At 42.0% G+C, this 14,740-nt stretch overlaps 1 protein-coding gene across 2 annotated transcripts in view; it reads right to left on the bottom strand.

Moving 5' to 3' along the window:
- Positions 1-14,740, bottom strand: part of nipal2 (NIPA like domain containing 2) — a 45,240-nt gene that overhangs the window by 22,460 nt on the left and 8,040 nt on the right. For both annotated transcript variants that reach the window (XM_080472203.1, XM_080472202.1), the window contains exons 2-3: positions 3,517-3,585; positions 1,785-1,953 (exon numbers count right to left, since the gene is read on the bottom strand). In XM_080472203.1, coding sequence (XP_080328329.1) covers positions 1,785-1,953; positions 3,517-3,585 — 238 coding nt within the window. The remainder of the gene's footprint in view (positions 1-1,784; positions 1,954-3,516; positions 3,586-14,740) is intronic.

Genomic DNA, 14,740 nt, shown 5'->3' on the forward strand with positions numbered 1-14,740 from the left:
GAGACCACCGGGCTGGGAGCACGAGGACAGAAGTAATTGCTCCACAGTGCAGTGTGACATGCAGGGACAGGAGGACGACAGCGACATCATCTTCTCCTGAGCAGCCTTCCACCCTCTGACTTATTCCTTCCAAATACTTTCATTTCTCTCCTGCATCCTCCTCCTCTTCCCCAGCCAACAACTCTCCTTCCTCTTGTTTACTCACTGAAGGCATCCCACTGTTTGCCCCCCCACCACCATTCCACCACCACCACCCCTCCCTCAGATTCACATAGGCTCTGAAAAACAAGCCCAGCAGCCCAGCAGCCCAGCAGGAGGTGTGTGTGTGTGTGTGTGTGTGTGTGTGTGTGTGTGTGTGTGTGTGTGTGTGTGTGTGTGTGTGTGTGTGTGTGTGTGTGTGTGTGTGTGTGTGTGTGTGTGTGTGTGTGTGTGTGTGTGTGTGTGTGTGTGTGTGTGTGTGTGTGTGTGTCAGTGCAAGGCCGAGTCGCAACGAGAGGCACCAACCTGCTCGTTCTCCGCTCGGCTTCACTCTTTAGCACCGAGGAGCACGCAGTGTGTCACAGCACACCCTCCTCATCTGAGATGCTTTAATTCTCCAGGATGCTCCTGGTAGGCACGCTTCAGCTGCAAATCATTCACGCACACTCCAGTGCTGCACCGGCATTTAGCAATTAGTGGATTTAATGGGAGTAACAGTGAAATTAAAAATTGAAGTAAGGAAAGTCACTGTTAACACTGGAAGCTTTAATGGAAGTCGTTACCAGGTCAGATTTCTGCTTAATGACGAAGCATTTATAAGGCCTTCACCGAAATAGATCAACAAGAGCATTTTAAGTGTGTTTCCACTAAACTCCAAAGGGGAAGGAGACGCGGCCGTCTTAAGAGCATTTGTGGTTTCAGTCGATTCGAAGCATTTACCCATTTGCATGTAAGAAAATCCCTGGGAGCGCTGGAGTAATGGCCGTCATTAATATCTATGACTCACCTCCACCTCCAGCGCAGTGAGTGACGGGTGACGGGCGCCAAGAAGTGAACCAGCTCAATATTTAAACTGTATTTAAAGTGTTTGCAATGAGCGGCTGCCAGCGGAGACAACCGGGCGGTCTTTGTTTTGACTGGATAAATGAACCAGGTTTGGTTCAAGACACCTTAAGTTCACACCGCCGGCTGTTTAAAAAAAAGGCAATTCATGAAAGAGGCTGTCAGGTGCAATTGGATTTCCCCTGTGAAACACATAAAGCGGATTAATCACCAAACTCCTGTGCAGGATATAAAATGGGAAATGACCCGAGCCTTCCATGCACCTACACGCTGAGCCCCTCGGTGACCGGGCCCACGTCGTCAGGTGTGGTAAATTGACTCTCTTTTGAGGGGCACGTTTCTGAGAGCATGTGAGGCTCCACTGAATGAGGCGAAGACCTTATCAGCCTCCACACTGCAGGGAAACGTGTCAGGAAGACATGCAGCTTGGATACAGAAACGGTGCAAACATTGAAGCAAAAGAAAATGAATGATGCAGCTTATCCTGTTATTTAAATACATTTACTGGAAACGTAGAGTATCTGCTGTGCAGGTTGTAATGTCACACCACAAATAAACGCTGGAGGCCTTTTTCCTACAAACAATAAATTCTTGCAATGGAGAGTAATTCATGAAGAAATCTGAAGGAGAAAAACAGCAAAGCTCACGTGGCAGCGCTTTGTGCTATTCCCCCGGGGGGCAACATTTCCTCGCGCTCCTTTCACACATGGATAATGTATGAGGGAGAAAAAGGTCGCACTCACCTATAACAGACACACATCCCAGCGGGGCGATGAGTGACGCTGGAGCAAAGCCGTAGGCAGCGAAGTTTCCCAGCTCTCCGACGCCCATGAGGACCACCCCGCACCACCACATGGTCGAGGTGTAGTACGGCTTGGAGCCACGCTGAGACTGACGGACGTGAGCGTATTTCTGAACGATAAGGGAAGAGGGAACAGGCGCCACGGGCATTTGTCAGATTAAATGGATCCTATAACTGAAGAGGTTCAAAAACCACACAAAAACACCAGCTACACACATAAATACACACTACTAGAAAGACTGCACTTTATAGGTTTAACAACCAAACAAGCTTCTGCTTATTAGCATTTCATCTCAGTACACCGATTATGTGGATCAACGAGGTGGAAAAATGTACAATCCAAATGCAAATGTACACAGTCATTAATAGTCACCAATAATTCCATCACTGGTAGTTGCCATGGCCTCTGAGGCGCCGTTAAAACAACAACGTTTCAAGTGAAAACGCGTCGTTCTTGCGATATCCTTTTAGAGAAGTTTCCCGTTTACACAACAATGTTTTGAAAATCACATCCGTTTACACAGAAATGGCAAATGCACTGAAAATGGTGTAGTTTTCATGTTGGAACAATAACAGGTGTTGTTCTTGGTTTTTGTAATGAAGCTACACACATGTGCAGAGAACTATACACGATAAACATTGACAATGGCGAGTACACGGACATTCGTATGAACAGACAATGAATTTGTATTGTTATTCCGGATGACTGCCAACTATAAAACTACCAAGTCGCAGGTGAAGATGGACTGGGACTCATGACACTCGGGAGGAAACCTTGTCATTATGGTCGATCACCTCGCACATGTGCAGAAGAACTATTCACAATGGCAGCGGTGCGCATGCGCAGTAGCAGCAGTAGCGTTTCCGACGTGTACACGGAGACGGAGCGTTTCCAGAAAGTTGCTTTTTCTCCCATTTTCGAAAAGTTCTACATTGTGAGCCATTCTCAAAAAGTGAAAACATAAAACTTTTTTTGTTTACATGACAATGGTGCTTGGAGCCACTGAAAATTCAACTATCGTATTTGCCCGACGGGCACTGTCGTTCTGGGGCCCAACATGAAAACGGCATTGTTTTCAGTGTTATTGCCGTTTTCATAGACACGCCTATCATTTTCAAAACATTGCCTTGTAAACAAGAAACGTTTGTGAAACGGAAACGCTAAAATTATACGTTTTCACATGAAACATGTAAATGGTGCCTCAGACACGTTTCGTCCCTTTGTGCGCCTGCGTCAGCGTTTGAGCATTACGGTTGACACTGCAGAGGAACGATCACTTTGAACGAGTAACGTGTGTGGTCATGTTCTCCAATCTCTTATAATGGAAGGAGTGCACTTGGAGCTCATTAATGATGTGCAGTTTAAAAAAAAAAAGAGCAGCAATTCCCCGCCAACATTATTACTGTTATAATTAGTCCTGCGAATGCAATGCTAATAATAATTTGAAATGAAAATTTTGCTTCATTGTTCTCTTATTTTGGCTCGTCAGCCATGAAGTGTACTGAGAAGATCACTCCGCCGGCGCCTCGGGGCAACGATCACCAAAATCCTGACGAACACAGTTTTCTACAGAGACAGCCGGCTGTCAGGAGGAAGGCAACACTTAAAGAGAGCGGGAAAAATGAGTCTTTACAGGTGAGAAGCGCCCGCAGTGCGCCAACTTGTCTCTTACCTGTATGTTGAGTGAAATGCTGATGAGGGCATTCCCACATATTGAGATGATGATTCCCAGGAGATATGTCTGTGGAAGCAAACAAGTAAACAGGGAGGCATTAGGTGAGGCGACAACTCCAAACACCCCATAATACTCCCTGCAAGGCTCCCCTCCAGCTGTCACTTCTGTTATCTCCATGACAACCAACAGAGAGCTTTGTTCTTCTGAAGGTTTGTTCCAGCAGATATGTGTGTGTGTGTGTGTGTGTGTGTGTGCGTGCGTGCGTGCGTGCGTGCGTGCGTGCGTGCGTGTTTGTGTGTCTCAGGTGTTGTAATATGAATGTTTTCAGTGTGACACGTTCACATGCTGCCAGAAACACACGCAAACACTCCCTCCTCGTGACACTCTCCCATGTTATTCAACAGCTCACAAAAAATAGAGCCGCGGGATGGTAAACCACCTCAAACACACATGACCTCACACAGTCCAGGAGTGACACGCTCATACAGAAAATGCTGACGCATGGCAGGATTGTGTTTGTATAGAAAAAGTTGCTAACAAAGATTTTATTTAATTTTTTTAAATTGGGAGTTTTCTAGAAAAGCAAACATCAACGCTTCGATAATCATCAGTCAGAATCGTGTCCCGAGAGCTGGAACAGCCACGGCAACGTTCAGAGAAAGCAGATAGAAGATGAGTCAGAGCAGATGTTAACAGATGTCTGAGCGCTGCATGAGTTTTTTTCTGTCACAAAAACAACTCTATTATCACATTTCCTGAGTTGTCTAACACTGTAAATCAGAGGTGTTAAACATAAGGCCTGTGGGCCAAAATCAGCCCACAAGAGACTCCAATCCAGCCGCCAAAGAAATTTGCAAAAATTTCACAGAAAACTGTTTTGTTTTTTGTTATTAATATAGCATCAAACTCGCCTGAAGAACATGTTGTCAGGGTGAGTTTGTAAAAACATGCAGAATGCAACTGCTGAAGAAGCTTTTTGTGTATTATGAACCAGGTTTCATTGAGACTGGCTTTATATTGAGATTATAGTCATTTTCATCTTAATTGTTTGTTTTTTGTGAAAATATAAACATTCTCATCACGTATCCTCTGCGCCAAGAAAAACTTTAAAAGTTTAAATTAAAAGATTATTATTGCTCTATTTTACCAGTCGGGCTCACTCAGGATGAAATTGGACTTTATGTGGCTCCTGAACTAAAATGCCTTTGACACCCCTGGTGTAACTGCTTCATTCAAACTGGAATCCTGATTCTACCATTTCTAATCTTTTGTTTCCTCAGTCATTTTTTCACAACAAACACACAGTAGAAGCAAATACTGATCTGAATTTGCTATCAAGTACCTTATTTTCACTATATCTTAAGATGTAATGGACATCAATTTGTGGATATTTTTCAGATTTGCTATCTAGGGTTTGCCTTAAAATTGATCAAAATAATTATTTCTCTTTGAAATAATCAAACTTAAGATTCAAGTCTTTCACACCAACCTACAATCTACATTTGGCATATTTTATTCACTTACAGGCAAAAACCTGCTCTTTAAAACAGTCAGTGGGATCATGCAATTTTTTTTTGTCATGAGAATGTACAATTAAAAAAGGAAAGTTTAGTTTTCTGGTGTTTCAAAAATCTGTATATATATATATATATATATATATATATATATATATATATATATATAATCTGTACTGGATAAGATGAGGTTGAACTTTATTGGAAAAGCAAACACTTACATAATGAAATGCAGTTTGGCATCAAACCTTAAGTATGAAAAGCAATTTATTTAAGTGCATTACAAAGTCAAAAAGATGTAATACTGCAGAACAACCTCTGAGACCCTTAATCTATTACCAGAAATAGTTTGAATGTAACCGAAACTTCCCTCTGGTAGTTTATATTTTTTACTATCAAACACCTCAGTTTCATATTTCCACCTCGTCAAGATCTCAGGGAATCAGTGAACATCATGAGAGTCTTTGATGATGATAATACAGACAAAGGTTTATGATAGCATTCACAATAGTCTGAAGCACACAGTCTGCTTTGTTGACTTGTGAGAGTTCTGTGGATGTCAAGAAGGTTCAGCGTTGCAGGTGTTGTATAAATGATGATGAGGTTTTTATCGCGAGATTCAGAGTTGTTATATGAGATTGCTGATTGTTTTTTTTCCCCAGGTTTAAATGATGATAAGTAGATTTGACTGGTGAGGATAATTTGCCTTTATCTTTCTTATTTAGCAATATTGTCTTTTTGATGATGGTCAGTGCTCATACGAAAGGTTTAAAAGGTTCCGTATTATATAGTTTTTCAACAATATCACACAGGAGTCAGGTCTAAAAATATTGTATTCAAAGTTTATTTCCCCAAATAAAGCCGTGGTCACAAATTTCATCCAGTCTAAAAGTTCCTCCAGTGAGCTATACTGAGAACAGGCTGCTTCTGTGTCTGTCCCTTTAAATGCTAATGAGCTGCGTCTGTGTTCCAGTAGGGTTTGCGAGGAGAAAAAAAATGTCGCCGGCTCGTATTTTCAGAGGGCAGAGCTAATCTACCTGTGGGAGGGTCAACATGAGTATTCACTACCAGAGGGAGTGGTTATTTCCCCACATGATGTCATGAAGGGAAAATCTCTGATTGACCTGTATGAGCACACATTCGCTAAAAGGTGGAACAAGCAAGTGAAGGAGATGACACACCTCCTTCACTTCTGGGGCCTCATACACAGGCTACAGGGACACATTTTACTGTTAGTAAACCATTGGAAAGTGAATTTTGCATAATATGGGACCTTTAAATAATGAGGTAGCTGTACGTATTGAAGTATTACCTAGTAGAGCAGTAGTTGGGCAGACAGAGATGCTGAAGCCGAGTTTCTCTGAGCCTGCTCACGACCTCTGACCTGAAGGTTTGGATGTGTTTGCGAAGCTAAAATGCGTGAAAATAGTTACAAACAGATGTGGGGCAGTAAATACGGCTCTGGGTGCAGTTTGAGGGTTGTGAGGTGTGTTCTGTGCAGGATTTAATACGGGATGAGTTGTGTCTTGGCATTGCAGGTCATGGTGAAGGTGTTAAAAATAATGTGCCAGTTAAAGTCTGATGGGAGGTTCTTTATATCTTCAGTCCATATGTCTGTGGTTACTGATATGGTGCTGTAGTTTTTTTGTGCTTTGAGTGACTGTATTTTGGCATAGAGGAGGCAAATATGGATGCTGATATGTTTATGAATTATATTTTTCTTGATGATATCTCTTAACTGTATATATCAGTAGTGACAGTGACCTGGGATGTTAGATTCTATTTGGATTTGGTCAAAAGTCAGCTAAGTTTTCAACTCAAAAAACGGTCTGAATGTAACTCGCTGTGTAAAAGGGAACATCTGAACAGTTTGACAGCATCTGAAACAGTATTAACATGTTTTTCTCCTTTTTTAGAAGCCTCCAAATCTCAACTACACAAGCCTGAAATGTTGCACTTTTAGTGATGAGGCATTATTTATATAATACACTGTATACACTATTTATATAAAGGTTGAAGTGAATCCAAAGCGTCAGTCAGGAGACCGCAGACAGGTGGAAGAGTGATGGAAGGAGAAAAAAAACGAAACAGGACCAACTCACATGGAGCATCTCGGGAATCCCCCGAGCTGCCTCTCCCCCATATTACTGCCAAAAGAAGGTCAAACTCTAGATCGCACACTCACTGGTAGCTGTAGGTGGACAGAGTTTATAGGAGAAGAAAGACACGCAGTGGAGGAGGACTGTGAAAACCTAAAGAAAGAAACTCAATCACCGGAAAGAGAAGGAACAGCGGCCAAGCACATACAGAGCATTTATCCCTTGAAAGAGCATTATGAAAGAGATGGGGGGGTGGAGGAGTGATGGGAGGTAAAACAAAGGGATGGGAGGAGGAGAAGGAGGCAGGAGGATTCCGTTCTGCAAGATAATGCAGGCTGCTGGTGACTGTCAATAATATCCATCTGATATTGTTGACAATGAGATAACAGTAATGTGGCCAAAGCATCCCAGAATGAATACAGTGTAAATCAATACCTCTGCTCTCCAGCCGAGCAGACGATCCCTATCACGCAATCCGGAGGTCGTCTGTCACCCTGTCACGTCACATTATGTGAAATCCTCAGTGAAAATATGAAGCACAGAGAGGATGAGCTGTCTGGATTATTTACTCTTGAAGACAATGAGAAAAAACAAAAATGCCAGCCCGTGGGACGAGTCGCACCCTAATAACACTCTGCTCTCCCTGACACACTTTGAAAAGCTCACAGGGGCATCGATGATGATAATTACATTTTACCAAACCACACATAACGATCATTACTTTAATGAGAACAGTGATAAAACAAGTCTGCGTGTTCAGGCATACTTCATCAGATGGATAATTTATAAGGTTGGCTGCACTTTGTTGAGTAAAGGACTGTCGAATTTACCCAGACAAACTCTCTGCAATTTAATTTCTCTCTATAAGTATGCAAAATTGATCCTTCAGAAATGTAATTCTCTTTGAAAAATAACCACCTGTTGAAATGGAAAACCGTTTTAATACACGAAGAAATGCACTTTCAGCTGCATACAGTGACTCAGAGTTTATACATAAGGTGTGCACAGAATGAGCAGACAGACCTGTTTTCAAACGAGACTTAACATCCTTTAGCACAAGAGTGTCAAACTCATTTTACTTCAGGGGCCAAACATAGAAACAATTAGATCTCATGTGGGCCGGACCAGTAAATAATTACATTATAATCTAATGACTGTAACTCTAAATCTCTGTGGGGTTTTTCTTTCCAATGCAATATAAAAGGTTCACAATGATGGAGCGATCCTTTTACAACACATGACAAACTAAATATTTGAGTAAAAGAACAGCAAATTCCACAATATTCAGCCTCGGTTCACTATGTGCTTTACAACTCACAGATCACAGTGGGTTTTTATTACACTATTTAGATCTTCGATGGTCTAAAACTTTTGGCCACATCTTGTGGGCCCGATCGGACTCGCTGGCGGACGAGTTCTGGCCCACAGGCCACGTGTTTCACACTCCTGCTCTAATGTCCTGAAACATGTCAAACCATCATTAGATTTGATGTCCAGTGAAGAGTAAGACCATCAAATACCAGAGATAATTTTCTACTGTAAAATATACGCACAGTGGATCCTGGTCCGAGCAATGAGACCACTTTTCCTTTCTGAGACCACTTTTGTTAGATACTGACCAGCGTAGCAGGTTGGAGATGGTTTGATGCGTCCAGCCATAAAAGGTACCACAACAAAGAGATGGTCAGTGTTATTCAACGGATCAGTCAGTGGTGACAGTGTGAAGGCTGAATCCAATAATAAACCAGTCTTTGGGGCAGTGGTGGCCTATAGAGAAGCCACTTGGGATCCAGAGTTCCCAGGTTTGATTCCCACTCCTGGCAGGTCACCACTGTGGCTCCCTGAGCATGACCTTTGACCCCCATCAGCCCCCCGCAGCGACATAATGTGGCTGCCCACCACATCCCAGAGAATGGTTGGGCAAAAAGGAATTTCCACAAGGAGATTAATAAAGTATTATTAGTTACTTCTTTAGTTATGTTATTGAATTGCAACTCGTGGCAAGCTTACACACACGTGATCATTTCTGAGCCAATCAAGTTCTTTTGTTGTTGTCATCTTAATATAGAGATTATTATTTACAAAATAATATTATCCACTGGTGCTCCACCAAGAAACTTTAATCTACATTTTTATAAAACAGTGATTTTTTATTTAAAACAAATGTCTTAAAAGTAGCAGACGCAACACAATACTGAGACCAAGCTGAGATATCAGTGATGCTGCCGTGAAAGATTGTGAACTCGCCTCAAAGCCATGCTGTCAGAGTTTGTGAAAACACCCATAATGTAACAGTTATAGGAGAAGTTTTTAGAACATTTCACTGTACATTGTACCAGAAGGCTTTTATTGAAATTAGTTTTCTGTTGCGATTGCAGTAATTTTCAGTAGTGATTGTTTTGGACATTCTCATCACGTATCCTCTGCGCCACAACCAAGAAACACTTAAAAGTTAAAAGTATAAGGTTATTATGGCTCTATACTACCGGTCCGCCTCACTCATGATGAGATTAGCCGCTGAACTAAAATGTGTTTGACACCTCCGATCTATGCTGCTAATGTTTATTTACATTTATGTAGGAGGGGTTTTGCTTCTATGTGATCCCTGTCTATGATTTCAGATGCATCTGGTGGTTCAGTCTGCTGCACAAATCCAACTGCTTCCACTGCTTTTGCGCGTTAATTTCTGCCTGCAGCAGATCTGAGTTCATGAAGTTCAACTCAAACAGCTCAGAACAATTAATTATCTCACAAAGTTTAAAAGACTTAGTAGAACAATACACATCAGAGTCTTTCCTCGGTGCATTTTAATTCCAGAAATCAGACACACTTAACAAGTGCTTGTTAATTAATGAGCTGCCTCGTCTGCAGAAGCCGTCTGGAGGATATGTGGAGAATTTGGTTCAGTGTGTATTCACACAGCACACGAGGCAGACTAAGAATGCAAACATGCATGTTATGTGATGTACATTCGCGGGGATGATGTGCAAAGTCAGAGTCCATGTGACAGTCATGATAGTCGTGTGTGTGTGTGTGTGTGTGTGTGTGTGTGTGTGTGTGTGTGTGTGTGTGTGTGTGTGTGTGTGTGTGTGTGTGTGTGTGTGTGTGTGTGTGTGTAGTGTCATATTTTTGGAAAAAAATGTGTTGAGTAGAGATTTCCAACATACACTCCGTTACAGCTCCCGAGTAACCTGTGGTGTAATCATTCATCCAGACTAATTGTAAAATGGTGTGGAAATGTGAACAACACAGGGCGGCTGCAGAGCACAACGTCCCCGTGATGATCACAGCAGCACAGATACCATCATGATCACAGAGATAATACCTCTGATCCAGTGCATCCTGACAAACCCGCTCGCTGTGCCCTGCGTGACGGCGAGATGAAGATCTACATGCACTGAACAGCAGGTCATACATGCAGTCCAGCCACATTTCAGCTCAACATTGGACCATCTCAACATGTCGCTCTGCTATGAAACTCTACAAATGACTATTATTCAGTATTTTCTGGTGACATTTCTGAAGGAAATCAGAGGATGGACGGCAGGAGGAGTGGTGAAGGTTTTTGTGTAAAGCCAAATCCAAGACCATCCCAACACTGACAGCAATACTGTTTAATAATTAAACCTGTTTACAATACTACATCTGTACTTTAAGGAATTAAAAACTGTTTTTATGCAACGGGAAAAACTGCAATAGATAAAAGCAAAAATGACCAGAGGATGCTGTGTGCATGTGTTTGTTTTGAACTATTAATTAATTAAGTTTTTACTTATTCTAGCACTTCAGCTATATTTTACTGTATGCCTTTAATCTGCCTTTTTCACCGACTGGATGGCACTTTAAATTTCATTGTAAGCCTAACAATGATGATAAATATCTAATTTTTGTAACCCATTTTGGAGGGTTTACTTCTTTTCTCTTTTTTGACATTTATCTTTTACACCTGTTACAGGGAGGTGAAATAAAACAGTTCTATTGCTGCTTTGCTTATTTGCTGTAATCACCATTCAATAAATGTTTCATCCACATCGGTTACAGAGTCACATTCTGTTCCTCTCTGTGATCAAAATTAAGATCACTAGTTTATATCCCTCTCATCCCACCATCAAATCACACCCTGGTTATGAATTCCGAGAAGAACATCTTGGACCCCGTTTACACTGCTTCAAGTAAGTTTCGCGTTTGCATGGCATAGTTTTGAAAATACACAGAAATGGCAGAAATGCTGAAAACCACGTAATTGGCATGTTGAGCCACTAGTGGGAGCTGTTGTTTGTTTTTGGAAAGAAACCACACACATGCATGCAGTGAACAATATGCTATGAACATTACCAATGGTGAGAACACAGACATTCAAATGGGCAGACGACCAAGTCGGATAGTTTTTCTGGTTGATTCTCAACTATAAAACTACAAAGTCCCAGGAGGAGCTGGACTGGGAGTCATGACACTCTGGAGACAAACATTGTTGTTATTGTCCATCGACTCGCACATGTGCAGAAGAACTATTTACTACGGCTGTGGTGCGCATTGCAGAATCATTTCTGTCGTCGACACTGAGACAGAGTCCTATCATTTCTAGAAAAGCTCCACCTTGGGTGCCGTTTTCAAAATGCTGCATTATTAGTGGCTTGGAGCGCCGTTGTCGTGCAAACGAACCCCCAAAACGCAACAAACAATGTTTGCGTTTTTACTTGAAAACATCATGTACACACAGGGCTTTAATCTGGTGACTTCATTGCAGCTCGACTTTACTGTAGATTTCAGAAAACATTTGTTGTTTGTGTTGTCCGGTGTGATGGAGTGCTGGTGAAGTACCTTCAATTAACCCACCGTGGTTGTGGATTTCAGAGAGAACATTTTAACAACAGCTCAACAGTCTTTCCACGTGTTTTTTCGATACAACTCATTTATTGTGGAATAGTTTGGGTCCAACAGGACATATGGAAAAGGAGCAGGTCGACCTTCACACTCCTATTTATGCTGTAATCGTCTGAACTTTGGCTCCATTAAATTTGACGTTCATGTTGAATGACACAAGTCATAATTTTGAGCCTCACCTACAGCACTATTGAAACAATTAATTTGTAAATGTTTCTACAGCTCTGAGAATTAATAAAACACACAGAATTTAGACCTGAATCTGGCAGTGTTGGCTCATTCATACACCAATCAAGTCATCTTTTGGAGGCCTCTTTTATCCTCCGCTCTCACTATTTCAGACTAATGTAGCTCTGTCCAGTGAGGCGGGAAAAGAATATTTTAAGGACTGAGCTGAGAGGAAGTGGTAAAGGGCTCCCTTAGGAAATAATTACAAAGTGTGTGTGAAGCAAATGCAGAAATTTGTATTTAAATAAATTCTACATGCTACAGAACGTTTGCTTGAATCATGTCACCAGAGAAAAAGACTTTAGAAAGACAGAGAGGAAGAGAGAGCGAGAGAGCGAGAGAGAGAGAGAGAGAGAGAGAGAGAGAGAGAGAGAGAGAGAGAGAGAGAGATACATAGCTACAGATATTAATATAAACAGATAGCTTGATAGAATGTATTGACCCTGTTATAAATAGTTCTATAAACATAGAAACGTCATACAATATGCAATATGTAGTTGTAATATATTATTATAACATAACAACAGCACAGGAGTTGTATAGCATGCAATGAGAAATCACAGTGCAATGCCATCCATCCATCCATCCATCCTTCCATCCATCCATCCAGCTTATCCATATCCCAGCTGAGGGCAGGATACACCCTGGACAGGTCATCAGTCTACAGTGCAATACCATCAAAAGTCTAAATAAACATAATCATTAAATGGATCCTGTTATTTGATTCTTAGTTTTCTACTATTATGCCGACAATGGCTGAATCTCACTTTTTCATTATTTTATAAAGGGTGGTAATTCAGCACTGATCCCAAAAAATTGCAACACATCAATTGCATCTCCAGAATATCACAACATAACGAAGATGAGTTTATATGTTAAAGTGTCATAGAATGGCACTGGACAATTTCACACACAAGAGGCTTCTGAAATAAAGAGAACAGACTGAAGGTGTAAGATTAAAACTCTTCACTAAGAGAGCCAGTTAAAGGTTCCTCTCTCGGCCCACAGTAAGTCAGGAAAGACTGAGGCCCCGTTACCACGACGACGATTTCAAGTGAAAACAGAAAACATCTGTTGTGTTTTGGTTGTCTGTTTAAATGCTCGGAAACGCAACTTTTTGAAAACTGCTCTCAATGGAAGCTTTTGAAAATGATCCCGTCTACGTGGGCACAGAGAAAAAGGCAATTTTTTGAAAACGCTGCTCCTGCACATGCACACCACGGCCTTAGTAAATAATTCTTCTGTACGTGCGCGAGCAGATGGACAATAAGAACAATAGATCATGACTCTTAGTCCATTTTCTCCTGAAACATGGTAGTTTTAGAGTTGACCGTCACTGTAATAACAATCTAACTCGGTCGTCTGTTCATACGAATGTCCCTGTACTCACCATTGTTAATGTTGATAGCAAATTGTTCTCTGTGCATGGGTGTATGGTTTCATTACAAAAACAAACAACAGCACTCACTAGTGGCCCAACATGAAAACTACTTTGTTTTTAGCATTTCACATTGCTTTCAAAATGTTGCAGAGTAAATGTGAAATTTTTCGGAAGAGAAAACGCAAAAATTACACGTTTTCACTTGAAACGTTGTCGTGTAAATGAGGCCTGAGCTGCTGCTTTCACCAAAAACCTGCATCCTAAAGATTTATCTGCTCATCAAACAACATAATCCAATCCAACAGTCCACCTCAAAGGAAACTCACTGCTCTTCTCAGCCTGACACAGTTTCTCATTGCCACAAATGTACGATTACAGGTTTTAGCCCCTGCAGATTTGGGTGGATTTAAATTCCGAGCCACCACAGGCAGGCTGGTCTTCCTCTCCAAGCCTTTATCTCTCGCTCACCCTCCTTCACACTCTCACTCCGACACTCAGTTTGATGAGTGCAGTGACCTGAAACGCACCTTCAGCAAGCATGAACCCACACCACAGCGCAGCCACAGGATTCAGCGTGCGGGAGTTTATTTTGATATTCCTGTGAGAGATAAGACAGGATTCTGGGAGGTGCTGGCTCGCCGATATAATTCCCAGGAGAGGACCAATATCAAATCAAGGTAAGAACTCTGTGTGTGTGTGTGTGTGTGTGTGAGTGCGCAGCGACTAGAAGCATCCTATGCCGCACAGAGACGACGGCAGCGTCATCCATCAGGCCAGCTGTGCTCTGTTCACTAAACCACGATCGATACCCTTGTCGAGCTTCATGGGGGCAGAGTGTAAGTGGCCCACTGCTCTCCTGTTACTGAGCCAATGAGGACGCCGTCGGTTTATACTGCGAGGAGGCCAAAGGCCACGGAGAGAGAACCAGGTGGCTGATATGCACATCCCCATGACAGATTTCACCGAGCATGCGCAGCAATAGCATGCCAGAGAGAACATGGCAGCACAAATGCACTTAACAATTCTCTGGATTTGAAGTCTGGTGGCAGGAATCGAGCTCAGACACCTGGAGCCGGACGGTCCACTCACCAAGGAGAACATGAAGAGAGAGAGAG

Source organism: Lipophrys pholis (assembly GCF_963383615.2).
Source record: "Lipophrys pholis genome assembly, chromosome: 9".
In the NCBI taxonomy this organism is placed as follows: Eukaryota; Metazoa; Chordata; class Actinopteri; order Blenniiformes; family Blenniidae; genus Lipophrys; species Lipophrys pholis.